At 47.0% G+C, this 16,082-nt stretch overlaps 1 protein-coding gene across 2 annotated transcripts; it reads right to left on the bottom strand.

The window, feature by feature from the left end:
* Positions 1-1,550: 1,550 nt before the first annotated feature.
* On the bottom strand, positions 1,551-12,639 carry LOC115317877. 2 transcript variants are annotated; one of them, XM_042293040.1, is made up of 3 exons: positions 10,345-10,491; positions 3,237-3,560; positions 1,551-2,775 (listed from the first exon to the last, which is right to left on the bottom strand). In XM_042293040.1, the coding sequence occupies exons 2-3, from the start codon at positions 3,552-3,554 to the stop codon at positions 1,780-1,782; spliced, it is 1,314 nt and encodes a 437-aa protein (XP_042148974.1). In that variant the 5' UTR covers positions 3,555-3,560; positions 10,345-10,491; the 3' UTR covers positions 1,551-1,779. The 2 variants fall into 2 exon arrangements, with proteins under 2 accessions (XP_042148974.1, XP_040067693.2); XM_040211759.2 differs by lacking the exon at positions 10,345-10,491 and adding an exon at positions 12,402-12,639 and having other exon boundaries at positions 1,553-2,775.
* Positions 12,640-16,082: the final 3,443 nt, after the last annotated feature.

Below are 16,082 nucleotides of genomic sequence, written 5' to 3' on the forward strand. Positions count from 1 at the left end.
TTGCAAGATCCACAACACACATAACACAACTGTCAACTCCATACTAACTGCGGATCTTGAGAGGCTTAGTATATAATCTGCAATCCTTTTTTTTTATAACGGAAAAACGAAACGCGTGTTTGGGCCATTTCTTCTATGGTTGGGTGTGTGTTTAGTAGATCTGGTGCGAGGTATGTAAGGGGCTGCGTAACGTTATTAGTTCGAACCCCAGGTTTCGTATACAGTGCGCTTTTGTGACTGTAATTGGCCGAGGTTTGAGCGTACATATGAAGAAAGGGTGCTTGCTTCGGTCTTGTTTCATTAAAAATAAAAGTCGATAATTTAAGGACCAGGATTTGTTCTATATTTAAAATTTTATACTTTTGAAATACCGGGAAGTGGTGTTCGTACCTCTTAACGTTCTCAGTAAATCGAAGAGCCTTCTTTTGCAAAATGAATAGTTTGTGCTTTTTCGTTTCTGGAGTGGTTCCCCATACTAACATACAGTACTGCAAGTGTGAGTAGATAAGCGAATAATATAATTGCAGTTTCAACGTTGTTTTGCAGCAACTGTCAGAATTTGTTTAATAATCCTATTGCTCTTGAAATATCAACCCTCAGTTTTTTATGTATACAGTCCAACTGAGTGGTTCTTCAAATCACACACCAACAAACTTGCGATATCTAACTCCCTCAATTTTTCCCCGTCAAAAAATATGTTCAATGTACGCGAAGTGGGTTTGTTTTTTGATCTGAACAATACATATTTTGTTTTACTAGTGTTACGATTAAGCTGGTTGCATTTCAGTCACAATAATAATTTACTGAGACAACTATTTGCAAATTCCTCGAGCTGATTAAGATTTCCACTTGAAAAAAAAGAGATTGGCATCATCAACATATAAAATGATATCACGCGATTTAGGTATCGTTTATATAAATTAGCAATAATAGGAGGCCCCAGTATGGAAGCTCGCAGGACGCCAGATGTTTATGGTGCGAGTTGATATTGAAATCCATTAAATACCGCATATTGAGAAAGCGAATAGAAATAGCTGGGAATTAATTCTAGCGCATTATCTCAAATTTGGTACGGCGATAGTTTCTCCAGAAGGATTTACTAGGAAAATACGATAAATAAAAAAAAAAAAAACGAACTAACTATGTGCCTGCTTTGGAGTGACATTGGCGACTGTGCGAATTGCCATAGCGAAATCTCGGCAATGTCCACGCCTCGAGCTTCTCAATTTTATATCTCTTGGAAAACTTCAACTGCGGCGTTCACATAAAGCTGAATGTTCTTCCCAAGAACATGGCTTTTACATATATTTCTTACATAAATAACAAAAAGATGACCCGGACAGTCGTATCTGACGTGGAAATACCCAAAACTTGACAGACGAGAAAGATAGCTCGAGATTTCAAACACGTCACTTCCAAAAAAGTGATGGCACCAAAGACCCATGTCGTTTCTTATTAAGTAGCTATAAAAAGTAACACAGCTTACTCAAGCATAACTAAGAAACGGCTTTAACTAAAATCTAAATTACGTTAGTTAAAAAGCAAAGCAATCAACTAAAAAAAGTTTATTCAAGCACACAAACATATCGGCAAGGAGAGGAAAGCGGATAAATTGATTGGAAATTATGTATACAAATATTATGTCTAAAAAATTAGTACAGCTGCCTTGAGTCTGTTTTTGTATCATACTCAGGGAAGTAATGAAAAAAGAATTTAGTGGCTTACAAGTGAAGAATCATTTAATGTTGAATAGAACTCTTTCGAAGATTACGGAGCAGACTATGGCTCAATCTCTAAGAACACATGCAGCGTATCATCCTGAACAAACCCGTCATTTTCCAGCCTTTCTGCTGTTGATAGGGTCGGCAGTCCGTATCCCTCATTATTTTTTCCACCTTTGGGCTTTAGGAAGGCAACCTGTAATTCCACTTCACAGTCACTGGGATTTTCCTTGGATGATATCACGTTTGATTGGTCCATGGGGTGAATGACACCAAGCGTGAACACCTTCCGGAAGGGCCACTCCAGCTGCGAATCATGATCACCGGGGCATATCTGTATGAAGCACCCAAATTTGAGCACACCGTCCTGCGGTTTGAGCGTGACAACTAGGGAGACAGCGTAATCAAATATGCTTCTCCGAGGACTCTCCATACGCACTCCTTCAGATCCGTGCCTCTTTAGGTCTGCCCAGACCTCAATATACCAATGGACCCTCTTAGGCTTGCATTGACTTAGCAAGCACTGTGACACCGCATCCGAGATCACACTCAATTCGTCCCTCTGCAAACCTAGCTCCTTGCTCAAGTGTTCTTTGTAGTCAGTCATTGTTGTAAGAAGAACCTGAAGCTCTTCGGTAAACCCGGTGGTGCAGTCTGTACTCGGGTCTTTAAGCTGTTCAGAAAGCTTAGAAGCGTCAGCCTCCCACTGGCCCTTGCACCTTGCGCCCTCCGCTTTGACGCCTTCACTGCATTGGCTCAGGCTGGTCTGCATTGTCATGAGGTCCTCGGATATCTTTTCCATTGCTCTCTTCACGTCTAAAAATGCTGTATTTATGTCCTTGAGGTCTAGTGTGGCACAATTGCTGATAGGCTTCCATGTGACTTGAGAAATGCTGCAACCACTTTTGAAGTGCTCCAGAACGTCACTCCGCAGCACCGACGAGCGGCACAGGCAGCAAGGCACAATGCTGAAGTTGCATTTCTTGTAGTGGTCCAAGAGGCTGGATGAAAGACCCATGAAGCTGCAGCCACTAGGTGCATTCCAGCACGCAACCTTCGCAAAAAAAAAAAAAACACTGCAGAAAAGCTTTATTTTGCGACCACAAAAATTTCCAGTTATAAATGCTATTATGTGTTTCCGTTGCCCCGTGGCGATTTATCTGCGTGGACAATTTTTCGAAATATTTTTTATGTCGCAAAGTTTAATTAGTTAGGAGTACATTGACAAAATGTGCTTTATCATTTACTTAAACATTAGCTCAAGGACAAAAGCAATGCTGAAAATGCTATTGACGCCAGACAGCAAATAAATCAAGCCCTATACTTCTGGTATCGTAATGATTGCGTGCATTATAATATGTTTTGCCTTTCGATTGGGTATTAGCCGGTGCAGTAATTCATCGGGTGCACCTTGTTACATGCAGTACTTCTAATTGTATTGATGATGGCAAATAAAAAAAAAACTTGTACTACGTTCTAGATAAAGAGAGTAACGAAATGGTCATGGTGACTTACTTTACGCTTTAATATGTAGTTGAGAGAGGCCTCCAGCTGTTCGACATCATTATCGCTGAACGGTTCCTGATCGACAGGACATGCGCTTCCTTGCTCGACGCACTGGGCATGACACTTGACGCACATCGAGTGGAGGCAAGGCAGCCTGACCGCTTTCTTGTACACGACGCCGCACAGGACACATGCTCTGCGTGCAATGATGGGCTCTTGAAACAGCATGGGCCTCCAGTCGAGGATGTCGGAGGAATCAGCCACCCTGAAAGACGTCATCTCCACTTGGGCCTGGTCGCTGTCTCCCATTACGCTGCTCGTAGCCATGAAACGCTGCAAAACGACAAATTGCCGCTTGAACTCCAGACCTTCCATAACTTGCAAGAGGGTATAAAAATAATGCTTATCGGAAAAAATACAATTGAAGATCGTAATTTTAATATTCAAATGAAGAACTGGAATTAACAGCAAGACCAACTTAAAGGGAAGCTGAAGCCGTTTTAGATACGAGAAAAAAACACTTGCACCTTGTTAGCTAGGCCCTAGCCATTACGAATAGCATACACTTTTGATCATTTTATGCGCGGATTAGCCCAAAAAACGCCTCGAAAGTAGCGCCGAAACTACGACCGTACGAGGTAGAAAGAAACGGGACATAGGAGGAAGTCCGACAGTCGACGTCACGAAAGGACAGGCTCGGGGAAACACGGGACTGGCCGAGACTGGCCGCGCTTCTCTCGTAACTCATGTTGACATTCTGAGCCGTCGTCTTTCTGCCGCTGCATGACGCTTGCTTTTATCCGTTGACTAGTCGTTATATCGATTTGATCGCTCGACATGTTTATTGATCTCTTGTCTGTTCACAGGTCGTCGGAATTTTCGTTGCGCTGAAGCGCCTGACTCGTATTCCCGCGTAGCCGTCGTCTGCATGAACCGAGTTGGGCGCAGTTGCTCCTTTCACTACCGCCCCTTTCACGCCGACACCGAGATGTCGAAGAGCTGGGTTCCCTCTATGCAAACAGAGAAGTTCGGGCCCAACAGCCACACCGTTTTCTGTTCGAAACATGTTTCGGACGGCGAATATGAACGCTGTGTCAGAAGGTACGTCGGACGTATACGCAACGTGGTGTCTCAAGACGGGTCAGACGACACCGATCCGGCAAAACGGCAGTCGGATCCGACGCTGTTTTCAAACGACAAGCGCATTTATTGCATGCATATCGCAACTATCACCCGATTCTAAGCACCTTGCCCCCAGAGCCGTATATGCTTACCCCTATTGCAAACATAAACGTCTAAAAAGGTTTTATGCGAATGTAAGCGCACCAATTCTGTGCCAGGATTTAAACATCTTAGACATGCGATGTCTGCTTTCCATCAAGTCACGGGCGGTCCCTAGCACTCGGTTTCGTCATCAATTGAAAGATGGCGGCACACAACGCCCAGTCAAGCGCACGAACATTAGAGGCACACACCAACACGGCAAACACGACAACAGCCCACGACACACAGCATGAACGACGGGTTCAGATCCCCGAAGGGAGCGCCACACACTGGCCCCGACCACCACCGGCTTGACCTACACGACTAACAGAGGTAGCACGGTAAAACATCCTCGGAGCCGCCCACGTCCACGCACACACTCGCCAGGTCGAGCGCACTAACGTTAAATACGCACACCAACACGGAAACTCGTGGACAGCACGCCGACACACGGAAAGAACGGCAGGCTCAGATCGCAGATAGGAGTGCTTCGCACACCCGGAGATGGCCCGACCCATGACCTACCCCGAATTTACGAATATGGCGCCTGCGCGAGTGATTCTGGGATAGTCGCCGTCGTCGGTCTTCGCAAAGGGGCTGCACTCGTCAACGGCGAGAACAGAGCAATCTCGAACCCGGTCGTGAGCTACGCCGAAGCGCTGCGCTACGCTGCGCTACGCTGCGCCACGTCGCGTTGCGCAAGACGACGCGAACAAAAAACACCCGTTCACAGCCGGCGTCGGCAAACGCGGTCGAGCGCTCGTCGACGTTGCGACGGAGCATAAACAGCCCCCGCGTACAGGCGACATATATTAAAGGCTGGTTCAGAAATCTGCGTTAAATGCGTCAAGACTGCTTGCGTCAAGCAGTTGTTATAGTAATGAGGAGGCGCTGTGCATGCTGCACGACGTAACGCAGCGCAACGCAGTCGACGCAACAGCGTGAACCCCGGGTTCCAGATACGTCTGACGTAATATGGTGTATTTTCGGCAAATTTCGCGCGTTTCAGCGGGCGTAATCACGGCATTTAGCGGGCGCGTTTTCCACAGAGGGAAAGGTGGGAAGGTCACCAAACCACGCACGGCGCTTTTTGTCGGCGTCTCCTCGGCGCTTAATGCAGAAAAGCGCCAGTCGGGCCGACTCGCGCTTTTCATGAAACGAAGCAAAATGTAAATCTGCTGCTGTATTATCGCCTTCCGCAAAGGGACAGAAATAACTGATTATTAATCAGGAATGAAGGCCTACTTTGGCAGCGCTTGTCTCAAAAATGTATCTTGAAATCGCCCGGTTTAGCCATCAATGTAGTATGATGGTTTGTTGATCGGTTTTCTAATTTTACATTTACGTGCAAAGAAAAAGAAGTTAAAATTAAAAGACGTATGCCAGATCAGGAATCTATTAGTCACACATTTTAGTGGCGATGACTGTTATAAGAATATTCTTTGGAGACGCTTTTTACGGTCACCAAGCGTTTTAGTGCTGAAGGAAGAGTTGAAAACAGCAGGGAACAAAGCGTGCGCATTAGTTCGTTCTTCGAAGCGCAGAAACTCCAAAAGATAATTTGAAAAGAATGGCTTTGACACAACAAAAACATGGCAGATAGTTAATCGAGTTCGTGGCGGCAAAAACAAGATGTTATATTGATGAGATGATAAATGAGTTTTTCGCGCCTGTGACGCAAAAAAAACGATTGAGAACTTGTGGCTTTTTTTGCTCGTACTTCCGGTGCAGCTGAAGATAGTAATAACGTCGTAACGAATATGTTGCAGAATTACAATCTAGCTTCAGCTTTTTTGCGTTTCCTCACTGAAAAGGAGTTGCTAAGTTATTTTCATTTGAAGCAAATATATCACCAGTCTTCGGTGAAGTTCAGATACGTGACCTGCGTAGAAATTATTAAAAAAAAAAATTAAACATGTACTTTTAGGAATATTGAATGGTGTCATCGAAGATAACGTATGAAGGCATGCGAGCTGATTAAAGTTAAACATTTCTGAAACCCAAGGCTAAGGCTAAAACGAGGGGACAAACACTCGATGTCTCAAAAAGACGTCTTGTGTTTTTCCCCACTTTGCAGCCTTCGTCTTGGGTTTTAGAAAGGTTTGGTATCATCGAGATCGGAATTTGGCTGACGGGAATGAAAACGGCTATTTCTAAGCCACTTTAGATGGGAGGGGCAACGGACGAGTTTACGAACTACCGTCTTATTTCAGTTTTGTCGTGCCTGGCGCATTGACTAAAGAAACACTTTTTAAGGGCAATGAGGGTTTTGTAGAAAGGTTTGGACTGTTGTCTGATTCAACCGCCGGAATGGGCACTCGCTTGTCGCGTTCGCCGGTTTATTGGATAACTGTACGAAATCGCTATTCTCTTTCAAACGAGCGATACACGATTGAAAGGGAAGAAAATACCATCTATGGTTGCGGGCGATATGAAAAAGTTTAAAAAAAAGAAGATGGGGTTTTGCGCAGTGATCGCGGCCGTCCCCCTGTCGTCACTTGTAGCAACGTGACGATTGCAAGGTACATTTCTGAGACAAGCGTTAGCAAATTACGCTTTCGTTGCTGATTAACATTCAGTTATTTCTGGCCCCTTGCGAAAGGCGATAATGTAGCAGCCGGTTTACATTTTGCCTCTCGATGGATCGATGTTAATGGCCTTTCCCATTGCAACGGGCGGTGGCTTGCGCCACCTAGCCCAAGTCTAAAAAAGACAAACATAAGATTCCTCTCGCCCTTCTAAGCCATTTTTTCCCTCTAGCTATCACAAGGCAGTGTGGAATATCACCGGAAGGCCTTTGGGGATCGGACAAAAACTGAAACACCACCCCCCGCCTAACAATACTATATATATAAAAAAAACTAAAACACTACTAACAGTACTAATTTGTCCTAGGACTAAAATTCCACACAAGTGTTGCTTCAATAAGCTCCTGGAGGTAGACACTGGACAGCCGCCTCGGTGGCTCCGAGGCGAGAGCGCCGGCCTACGAATCCCCAGGTGGCGGGTTCGAATCCCGCCCGAGGTGCCCGCAATCTGACGGAGGCTTTTTGCGGAGGAGGCGCCGTGTAACCGAGCTTTCGGTTGCACGTCAAAAGATCCCCAGGTGGTCGAAATTAATCCTCAGTCCTCCGCTGGGGCGTGCCAGATGCCCGCCGTTGGTTTGGCACGTAAAACCCCCAAATTTGAGGGGTTTTACAAGCTGTCCAGTGTCTACCTTTTGAGGTAGACACTGGACAGCTTGTATTCATTCCATACTATTCCCTTAACCTACGGCGCGGCCCCCGAGGTAGAGTGGTGAAGGATGTAATAGAGAAGTTTCAACCGTCCCTCTTCTTCACTTTATCCAATCTCAATGGTCCATAGCTGTCACTGTTACAAAAACACAACCTCTCCTTCCTCTAAAGCACACAAAGTGTGACCCAAACTGGAAACAAACAGTTCCTTTTGTTTCTTGACCTGAAAGTATAATGACCTGCTGTCCTGACCGAAATTTGCAACAAAAGTGTGGTGGCATTTTCCCAGGACCATTTACTCTACGCGCTTATTAAACCAATAATTCTAAAATACTTATGCCTATGTCTCTGTGTGTGTGTGGGGGGGGGGGGGGGGGGGGGGGAGTTAGTTCATTGAAATTTAGAGTTTATCGGATAAATCCGAATTGACCAATCGGAGTTTTTCGGAACCCTACTTCTAACATTGTTAAAAGTGTTTCAAGTCACCCAATAGATGGCACCAGTGTGGCCTGTCGTCGAAACCAACCGTAAGCAGTAGCCAACGTTACTAAACCACTCAGTTGGGAAACTCGCCCTTGAAACCTGGGCCGCTGGCGTCCACCGAGATCGAACTAATGGTGAATTCCACTCGCAGATCTGGAGCGCTTTCCAAAATCCGCGAGGGCGGCAAAATTCCGCTCCGTGGGACCCGCTCCGAATCGACGAGGGGAAGATAAACTTGCATTTTTGGAGCGACCTCCCCCACACCCCTTATCCCTCCGCCGTACAAAATGGCCGCTGCTCGAACTTGACCAGCCCACCAACGCCTCAGCCGGTTGATCTTTCCGACGACCAGTGACGACTGTCACTGCTTAGCTGCAGAAGTAACACGCGACACAGGCCGGGCGAAATTATACGTACCACGGCGCCCATGTCACAAATAGCGAAGACGTCCGCGTTCGGCACCGTACATACCTTTCGGCCGCCTCAAAGCGGCGGGGCACGGACAGCGATTGCCAGCGGTGGAGTTCAGATTTCTAGTACGACTTTAATAAACACGGAGGTAACAAACCATCACTTGCGCGGTCGTTGCCTAACCACTTCTTGCTTTATTTCACGGGAAAACGCCGACGGAATGCAGTGTAAAATGGTAAACAATCACTGGCTGCAGAATGAATAGGCCCAACCTTGCGTCTGCCTCCGGCTTCTCTGTCGTTCTTTTTCTCGTTATTCCTCTCACGATCACAGATGTCAGCGCTTACGATTTGCCACGCTCCACATCCCCGCTTTTTATCCCTGATCTACGCGAGTTAGAAGCGTTCGAGCCGTCACAATCCAGAGTAAACAACCGACGCACCCGAACAGATCCAACTCCACGACCGTGGCCCGACCGGCCCGCCGATCTCTCCAACCTCGCCGCGCATGCGCACCGCCAATTTAGACGGAAATCACGTGGGCCGCTCTGTCAACTTCCGGAGAGATCTGTGAACTCCCGCAGAGCAAGTTCGGCGGAGGTTGGGGCGCTTCGTGGAGCGGGCGCTGCCAGAGATCTACGAGCGGAAGATGACCAACTTGAGCCAGATCTGCGAGCGGAATATGCGCGCTCCAAATGGAGCGCTTTGGGAGCGCTCGAGATCTGCGAGCTGAATTCACCATAAGTACGATCTCGGTGAAAGTAGAACTAAGAAGTTTAGCGACGAGTTGAAACGTGGAAGTTGCTTTATATGGCTAGTGCAAGATGGCCCTACAAGATGGCGTCGTGACTCGAGGGAACCAGTAAGTGCAGCCGTGCGGTTTACGGAGTTGCCACTGCGGGGAAAATGGCAGCGTGGCGATCGCCATTAGCTCGGTACTGGATAAAGATCAGCGCCACTTTTTCAGGGTAGGCTCTATGTCAGTTTCTCAACTGAGGGGTTCTAGTAACGTTGGCGGTAGCAAAGTACGCGAATGTGCGAGCTACTAGAGTAACTAGATGGGGCAGCCAGAGTATAGTTTTTTTTTTCCTTTCGCTGCCAACTGCTCACTGACGGAGAAGGAGTCAAATGTGCCAAAGAAAGCGCTTGAGGGGAAGGGGCCTTGCCTTCCGACGGGGTTCGGCTGCGCGTGCAGTGACATCATCGATAACGCGCAACGTTAACTAGCACAACGCCCAAACGTCCAACGCGCAGCATCGATAGCGTGCAGCGTTATCTACCATTGATAACGCTGCGGCTGGGACGCAGCGTTATCGATGGTAGGAAGTTTGCGCTGGGTGGTGGGACAACTGAAGCACATCCCTTCGTTCTCGTCATGTCGGTGATTACGTGCTAAAAAGTAGGGCTTTGGTATCTCTGATGTTGAGTGAATACACGACCGCTCGCCGCTACACTGCCCATACACATCAAAATCACCAGAAGTGGAAATGCAACCAAAGATATCTGTTCCGGAGCGCGATAAGAAGGTGGAGTAACATTAGCTTAGTCTACCTGCCAACTCCCGGTTGTATTTAGGACACAAATGTGGCCGGCCAGAACGCCCCCGTGAATAGTGATCTTTCAGGGCTTGCGCTTCCCTACTGTAAAATGAAACCTACTAAAATTATCGTGGCGCAGAACTGAATGCTAAACGTTCGGTCGCTTCGTGAATTCAAGTGTGCTTACCAATCGACGAAGCTCGCTTTTTGCCGAACGAAGCAGTACGGAGCCCACGAATCCGCGAATACCCAAGGCGGCACGTCGACCACGCCAGCTGCAAGCACAGTACTACGCAACGGACGCAACACGCAATCGTCAACCAAATGTCAATGCGCTTTGGCTTGGCTTAGGATGGTCTATCTGTAAAATCTCAACTGTATGTTTTCAAATATGTCTTAACGTAGAAGAATAACCATCACTCTTTAATGGATATTATCGAAACAAAAGCAAAAACATTATTGTTTTACGTTTATTTACTAGATTTTTTATATTGTTGCGCAACGTTGAATCTGGCTTTACAATTTTTTTTTTCAGTTTCTCAATCGAATCCAATCCATACAAAAAAGTACTTAGTATTTCGACGTCTACCGTCAAAATAACTCAACATTATTTCGACGTCTCTGACGTCACTTCGGTAATATGTCAGAATCAGGGCTTTATTATTTCGACGTCGTCCATCAATGCAGCCGTCGCGGTGGTAGCCGTCGCAGTGGTGGGGTTTTGTTGGATTCTTTCTGTTTAGTTGCTGATGGAGTTGAGTTGGCATGTTGACGGATTCATGTGTTGCGTGCCTAAGAAGTTTCGCTCCAAGTTGACAGTGGAAATGTCTTATCAACGTGCGTGTTGGGACTCGCTCGACAGTTGATCCTGCGGACCTGACACGCCCGGCGGCAATGTTCTGAACACGCACGTCACTTCGGCACGCGTCTCACTTAAAACTTTTAATCTACAATAAACGCGAGCTGAATATCCCTCTGTCTTGCCTGCACGTAACAAATGTAAGCGCGTGCGCTACGCAGCCCTGAGTAATCCGGCTCCCTTTTTGTGCGTTTATATCTTGTAAGGTCGTCTTCGTATGGTTGCAGTCTCGCTTTGCATCTGACTCCTGCCCTGTTAACCGGGTTCCGTGAGTTACTTTTTTACTGTATATTTTCTGTTCGGCTCGTGTATACCGAGTGGGTTATGTAGGAACGATCGAGACGTTAAATAAAAGGTTGTAAATGCAAACGTTCCCACCTTGATATGTTTCTTGATCGGTGGGAACGAACAAAGCTTCTGGCGCGGTTGAACGAGATACACGCATTTTCCAATCAGCTGGAAATTGTATGGCACGGAATTTAGCTTCTTTGTCTACGTAAATCACTTGACATACATCATGAAAAAACGCGGTGTCGCTATCTATGATGTTTGTCTCAACCAAGCAAGCGTTACGTGCGGCCTGATAGCTGATGGAAGGTCTTTTTGCATTCTAAATCACTTATAACTTAAAAGGTCCTAAGAACAGCAGTCGAGTGCATGACATTTGTTTTCGGAAAATGGTTTTAGAAGCGCGACGCTACCTGCAAGCAAGATGATGACCGCCACCTCCGATCGCTTTCCAGTCCGAACTACGACGCTGCAAAGTTCCAAGTTTGAGACGTCAAGATGAGGACAATAATATTTTAACCAAGGACGTCAAAATATTTTTGAAATATTTTCTAGCGATGGACCGAATCTGCCAAACTTCAGATTCGTCAAATTTCGGCACGTGCCGAACTTTTGACGGAAATTTCAGCAAAGATTCGGCAAAAATTCAACAAATGTGTGCGCACGCGCGAGAACGCGACGGGGCCATGAATTGCAAATGGACGCCGTGCGGTCGTGCGGTTACCATCGTACAGTCTAGTGCAACCAGCGGTTACGGCGAGGTGTGGAGTAGGCAACACGGTAATTGTAAGTTTGTGAGCCTTTGCGAGTGTGGTTCTCTTCAATGTTTTCTGCCTCAAGGACAGCAGATCGACCAGTAATTTACGCAGTCCACTGCGCAACTGACAAGTGATGCGATACATCCTGGATAACGTGATTTTCATTTGACCTTTCCCGTGATGCCACGAGGTATACAGGGTGAAACAAGGAGACGGCAGGCTCTTTAAATCGACCGGAAAATTCGGTTTCTTAACCTATCGCGCTACGACTTTGTGCAGCGTTGCCCACAGATGGTGCATTTTTTTTTTTTTTGTAAAATTTGCAAAAAGCGAACTTACCTGAGGAAAAAGTAAAGAAAGAAAAATGCTTAGCTCCTATGGAAACGCAGCGACGCCACCGGTCTTCAAACAACACGGCGCCGTTTCGCACGGGAAACAAGAGATGGCGCAACGAACGCCGCCAACGTAAGGCCAACGAACCACTGTAACAAAGGAGCATACGGCGCCGAGAGCCGGCACTTTAGCAGACGATCCTTTCGACACAAAAGTGGCTCGCGTTCCGCAGGCGGCGACAGTCGCAGAAACAAAAACAGGCGCGGTAACGAGGAGCTGCAGTTCCTTATCTGCAAAAGGGCCGGCTCTCGACGTCGTCTGCTCGTTCGTTGGTGGCAGTTGGCGTCGCGACCGCTTGCGCCATCTCTTGTGTCCCGTGCGAAACGGCGCCGTGTTGTTTGCAGACCTGTGGCGTCGCTGCGTTTCCATAGGAGCTAAGCCTTTTTCTTTCTTTACTTTTTCCTCAGGTAAGTTCGCTCCTTGCAAATTTTACAAAAAAAAAAAAATGCACCATCTGTGGGCAACGCTGCACAAAGTCGTAGCGCGATAGGTAAGAAACTGAATTTTCCGGTCGATTTAAAGAGCCTGCCGTCTCCTTGTTTCACCCTGTAGTTTAAACATTGACTGTAAATTAGTTTAAGGCACTCCTCGCAATTATAACAATCCTGTTTTCGGCTCAGAAGAAGTTTATGCCAAAACAAAGTAATATTGCATTTTAATTAGCCTTATTTTGCGGTTTTTAAGAGTCTGCATAAAACTAAACAGGACTGTCATGCTCGACGTTGCACATCCAGCAGTCCTAACTTTTCCTATATTCCTAAACGTCCGTGTGTGTCCTAACACGAGAAACCGGCATTTTAAAAGTTGCAAACTTTACGTTGCGAATATGGGATGTACACTTTCATGCAAAGCTGACGTGAAGGGACTCAAATAAAAATTGCGGTGGCTTAGCTCGGCTATGCCAGGATATCCGTAGTGTGAGCTTACGCGCACAAAATGAGAGGCGCTATCGAGCGGCTCCGGTGCAGCGTCAGACTTGGCTACTGCGCAGCGGAAGCGCACATCTGGGCACGCGGCGGCGCCAGTGTGTCTGCCGTGGCTATGACGTCACTCCTCTGGAATGCGCAGACCGGCGAGGCGGGCACAGCGGCGGCGGCGGCTCCGGCGCGCCAGCTGTGCGGCGTGTAACGTCACTGCTCCTCGCGCATGCGCAGCACGGAGCATGGCTCATTATGCGACCCACGCGAAACTGCTCAACCTTGGCCAGTGTAGCTTACGCTACAAAAAAAAAAGAAACTATTTACAATAATACTGTTATCTTTCCTATTGAAGGCTCAGCAACCGTTCCATTCGTTTTCGCGCGCGAAACGGCGACTCCCAGAGAAAGCAAGAACGCAACGTTATTGCCTTTATTTTAACAATATGCGCGCACTTGCAGGCTTGCGCTGATGAGGCCTCAAAACCGAAATTCGTGACTGCGCCGCTACTACCCAACCTCGTTGTCACGCAACTTCTGCAAGAAGTCACTGTAAAATTACCAATAAACACAAAAAGCGACAGCGATACAATTATATTGTTGAATATCACATTCTTTAGTAATAACTGTGTCAAAATGAATTACATGTTGCATTCAAGTTAAGAAAAAAATTCTTTTTGCGCCAGAAAATTTAAATATCAACGTTAAGTCTGGTAACGATGTATTTTTGCGGGATCTTTGCTGAATTTTTAGAAAAGTTCGGCTTTTCCGAATTACAATTCGGCGTCGAATTTTCAATTCGACAAAAGTTCGGCCTATCACTATTATTTTCACATCTTAAGGAAGTGGCGTCACGGATGTCAAAATATTCAAAATTATTCACAAAGTAAACCTCAAAATAATCACGACAAAAAAAAAAATTGCGTGGTGTTTTTAAGACATGTTTTCGTGGCGCAGGCTGTATGAAGCTCGACACTTCTGCTCAAAGTAATCTATTTGAATAGCACAAGGTTTACAAGAACAACCACGCCCAGCAACATGAAGGCGGCCGGAGCAGGCGAAAAACTTCATCGAGCCCTGCGCCGCTCCGCTACGAGAGAAGCGGAATGTGCAACTGGTTACTTTCTAGTGGCACGACGGAGGCATTGCGGTCGGGGCGTTATTCATGGGAGGAACTCAAAGCTGCATGAGCTTGCCAGTGAAGCGGATGGTAGGGGAAAGCGCGTGGTAGGAGAGCACAGTGAAGGGCACGGTGGAAGAAAAGAGGTGCACCTGAACAAGGCGAGAAAAGGGGCCGCAATGTTACTTGGGTTTCACACAACCCCCCCCATTGGAGAGAGGGTTCACCCCAAACCATTGGGAGCGTTTGCAATTTAACGGCGGACGCCTCCTGCGCAGATTGGATGGCAAGTGCGCATGCGCTGCGTTGTTTGCGTGGAGAGGAAAGCGAGGTGAAAAGGCGGAGACGTTCGGCAGACGATCAGTGCTTTCGACTCATCGTCGCAGCTCGTATAGCAAACGCGGCCGGCTGGGTGAACATTCGCACCAGTGATACACGTCATTCGCTAAAACGTCGATACGCTCAAATGACCGCTGTTTGCTAAAACGTCATTCGCTCATGTGATATAAACCCGCGGGGCTAACTGGAGAAGTGGGTGAAAGAACTCGGGAAAGGCGAAGCGTGGAATTAAAGCTGAGTTGGATGAGCGTAGAAGGGAGTGCGACAACAAAGTGCAGCTTCGGAATGCCAGATACTCCAGGGCCCGTTTTCTCGAAGCTGGTTAACCCTAACAGCGGTTAGAAGTTAACCGCATTTCCCTACGAGGGGGAGTTTTAGGTCACGTGACCGGGCAGAGTAAGGACGGCGGGGAAACATGGCGGTGGCCCGGTGAGTCAGTGCCACTCGCTTTGGAACTAATATGTCGTTGTAGCTGCCATATCGGGCGCGTTAGTCAGCAACGAATGTTGCAGGAGGCTTTCGCTTTACCTTTCCTCACTTAAATCGCGAAGCATGAGCAATGACTTCGCCGCATTTTTTGGATAGTCTTTTGATTCCGGCCATTCCTAAGCCTAAATGAACGCGATAGTTATCGGCATGGCAACGTCTTTGGAAAGAAAGTGGATTGCCTTGGGGGGACTCAATCGGCCGGGTATTGATAGCACACAAAAGCAGACAGCGTCCCCATAGACCTTTTACTAAATTTCCCAAGCACCGAGGTGCACGCTAGGGATGTAGTTACACCACGGTGGAAGAAATACATTTAGGTGATGACTCTGTCTCGCGCGGCGACCACATTGTGTTCGGCGCACCAAGCGCGCTTCGCTCGCACGGGGATAGATGGCGCCCACGTATAGAGGGGCTTGTGAAGGCTTGTATAGAGGGCTTGTGAAGGAAATTATGCATTCTTTACTCGGTCCCTGTGTACTGTGTGGTCAAATGATGGATTTATGTTGGCGCACTGGCACTGATTGCGTTTTCCCCGTGCGGTCCCTGTTTTTTTTGTTTTTTTTTTAACGAGAACATTCCGATGTTGACTCGATCAACGTCACAAAAATACTCGTATAAACATAGAACTTCCCGGCATAATCTACTTGGCCTTCAATAATTTAGGGTAATTTAGAGTAAACACCTGGGTCGTACTCGTATGTTTTGTTAATCAACACCTTTGGTACCAGTTCCGTAACTTGTTTATACACATTGCGTGGCTTTA

The sequence above is a fragment of the Ixodes scapularis genome, unplaced genomic scaffold (genome assembly GCF_016920785.2).
Source record: "Ixodes scapularis isolate PalLabHiFi unplaced genomic scaffold, ASM1692078v2 PGA_scaffold3__209_contigs__length_174095766, whole genome shotgun sequence".
Taxonomy (NCBI): Eukaryota; Metazoa; Arthropoda; class Arachnida; order Ixodida; family Ixodidae; genus Ixodes; species Ixodes scapularis.

What these genes read in the sequence shown, in the direction of transcription:
- LOC115317877 (XM_042293040.1), bottom strand. Translation starts at nt 3,554, where the DNA reads ATGGCTACGAGCAGCGTAATGGGAGACAGCGACCAGGCCCAAGTGGAG. An exon ending in ACTACATATTAAAGCGTAAA is followed by an intron (nt 2,776 to 3,236) that starts GTAAGTCACCAT and finishes TTTTTTGCGAAG; the next exon opens with GTTGCGTGCTGGAATGCACC.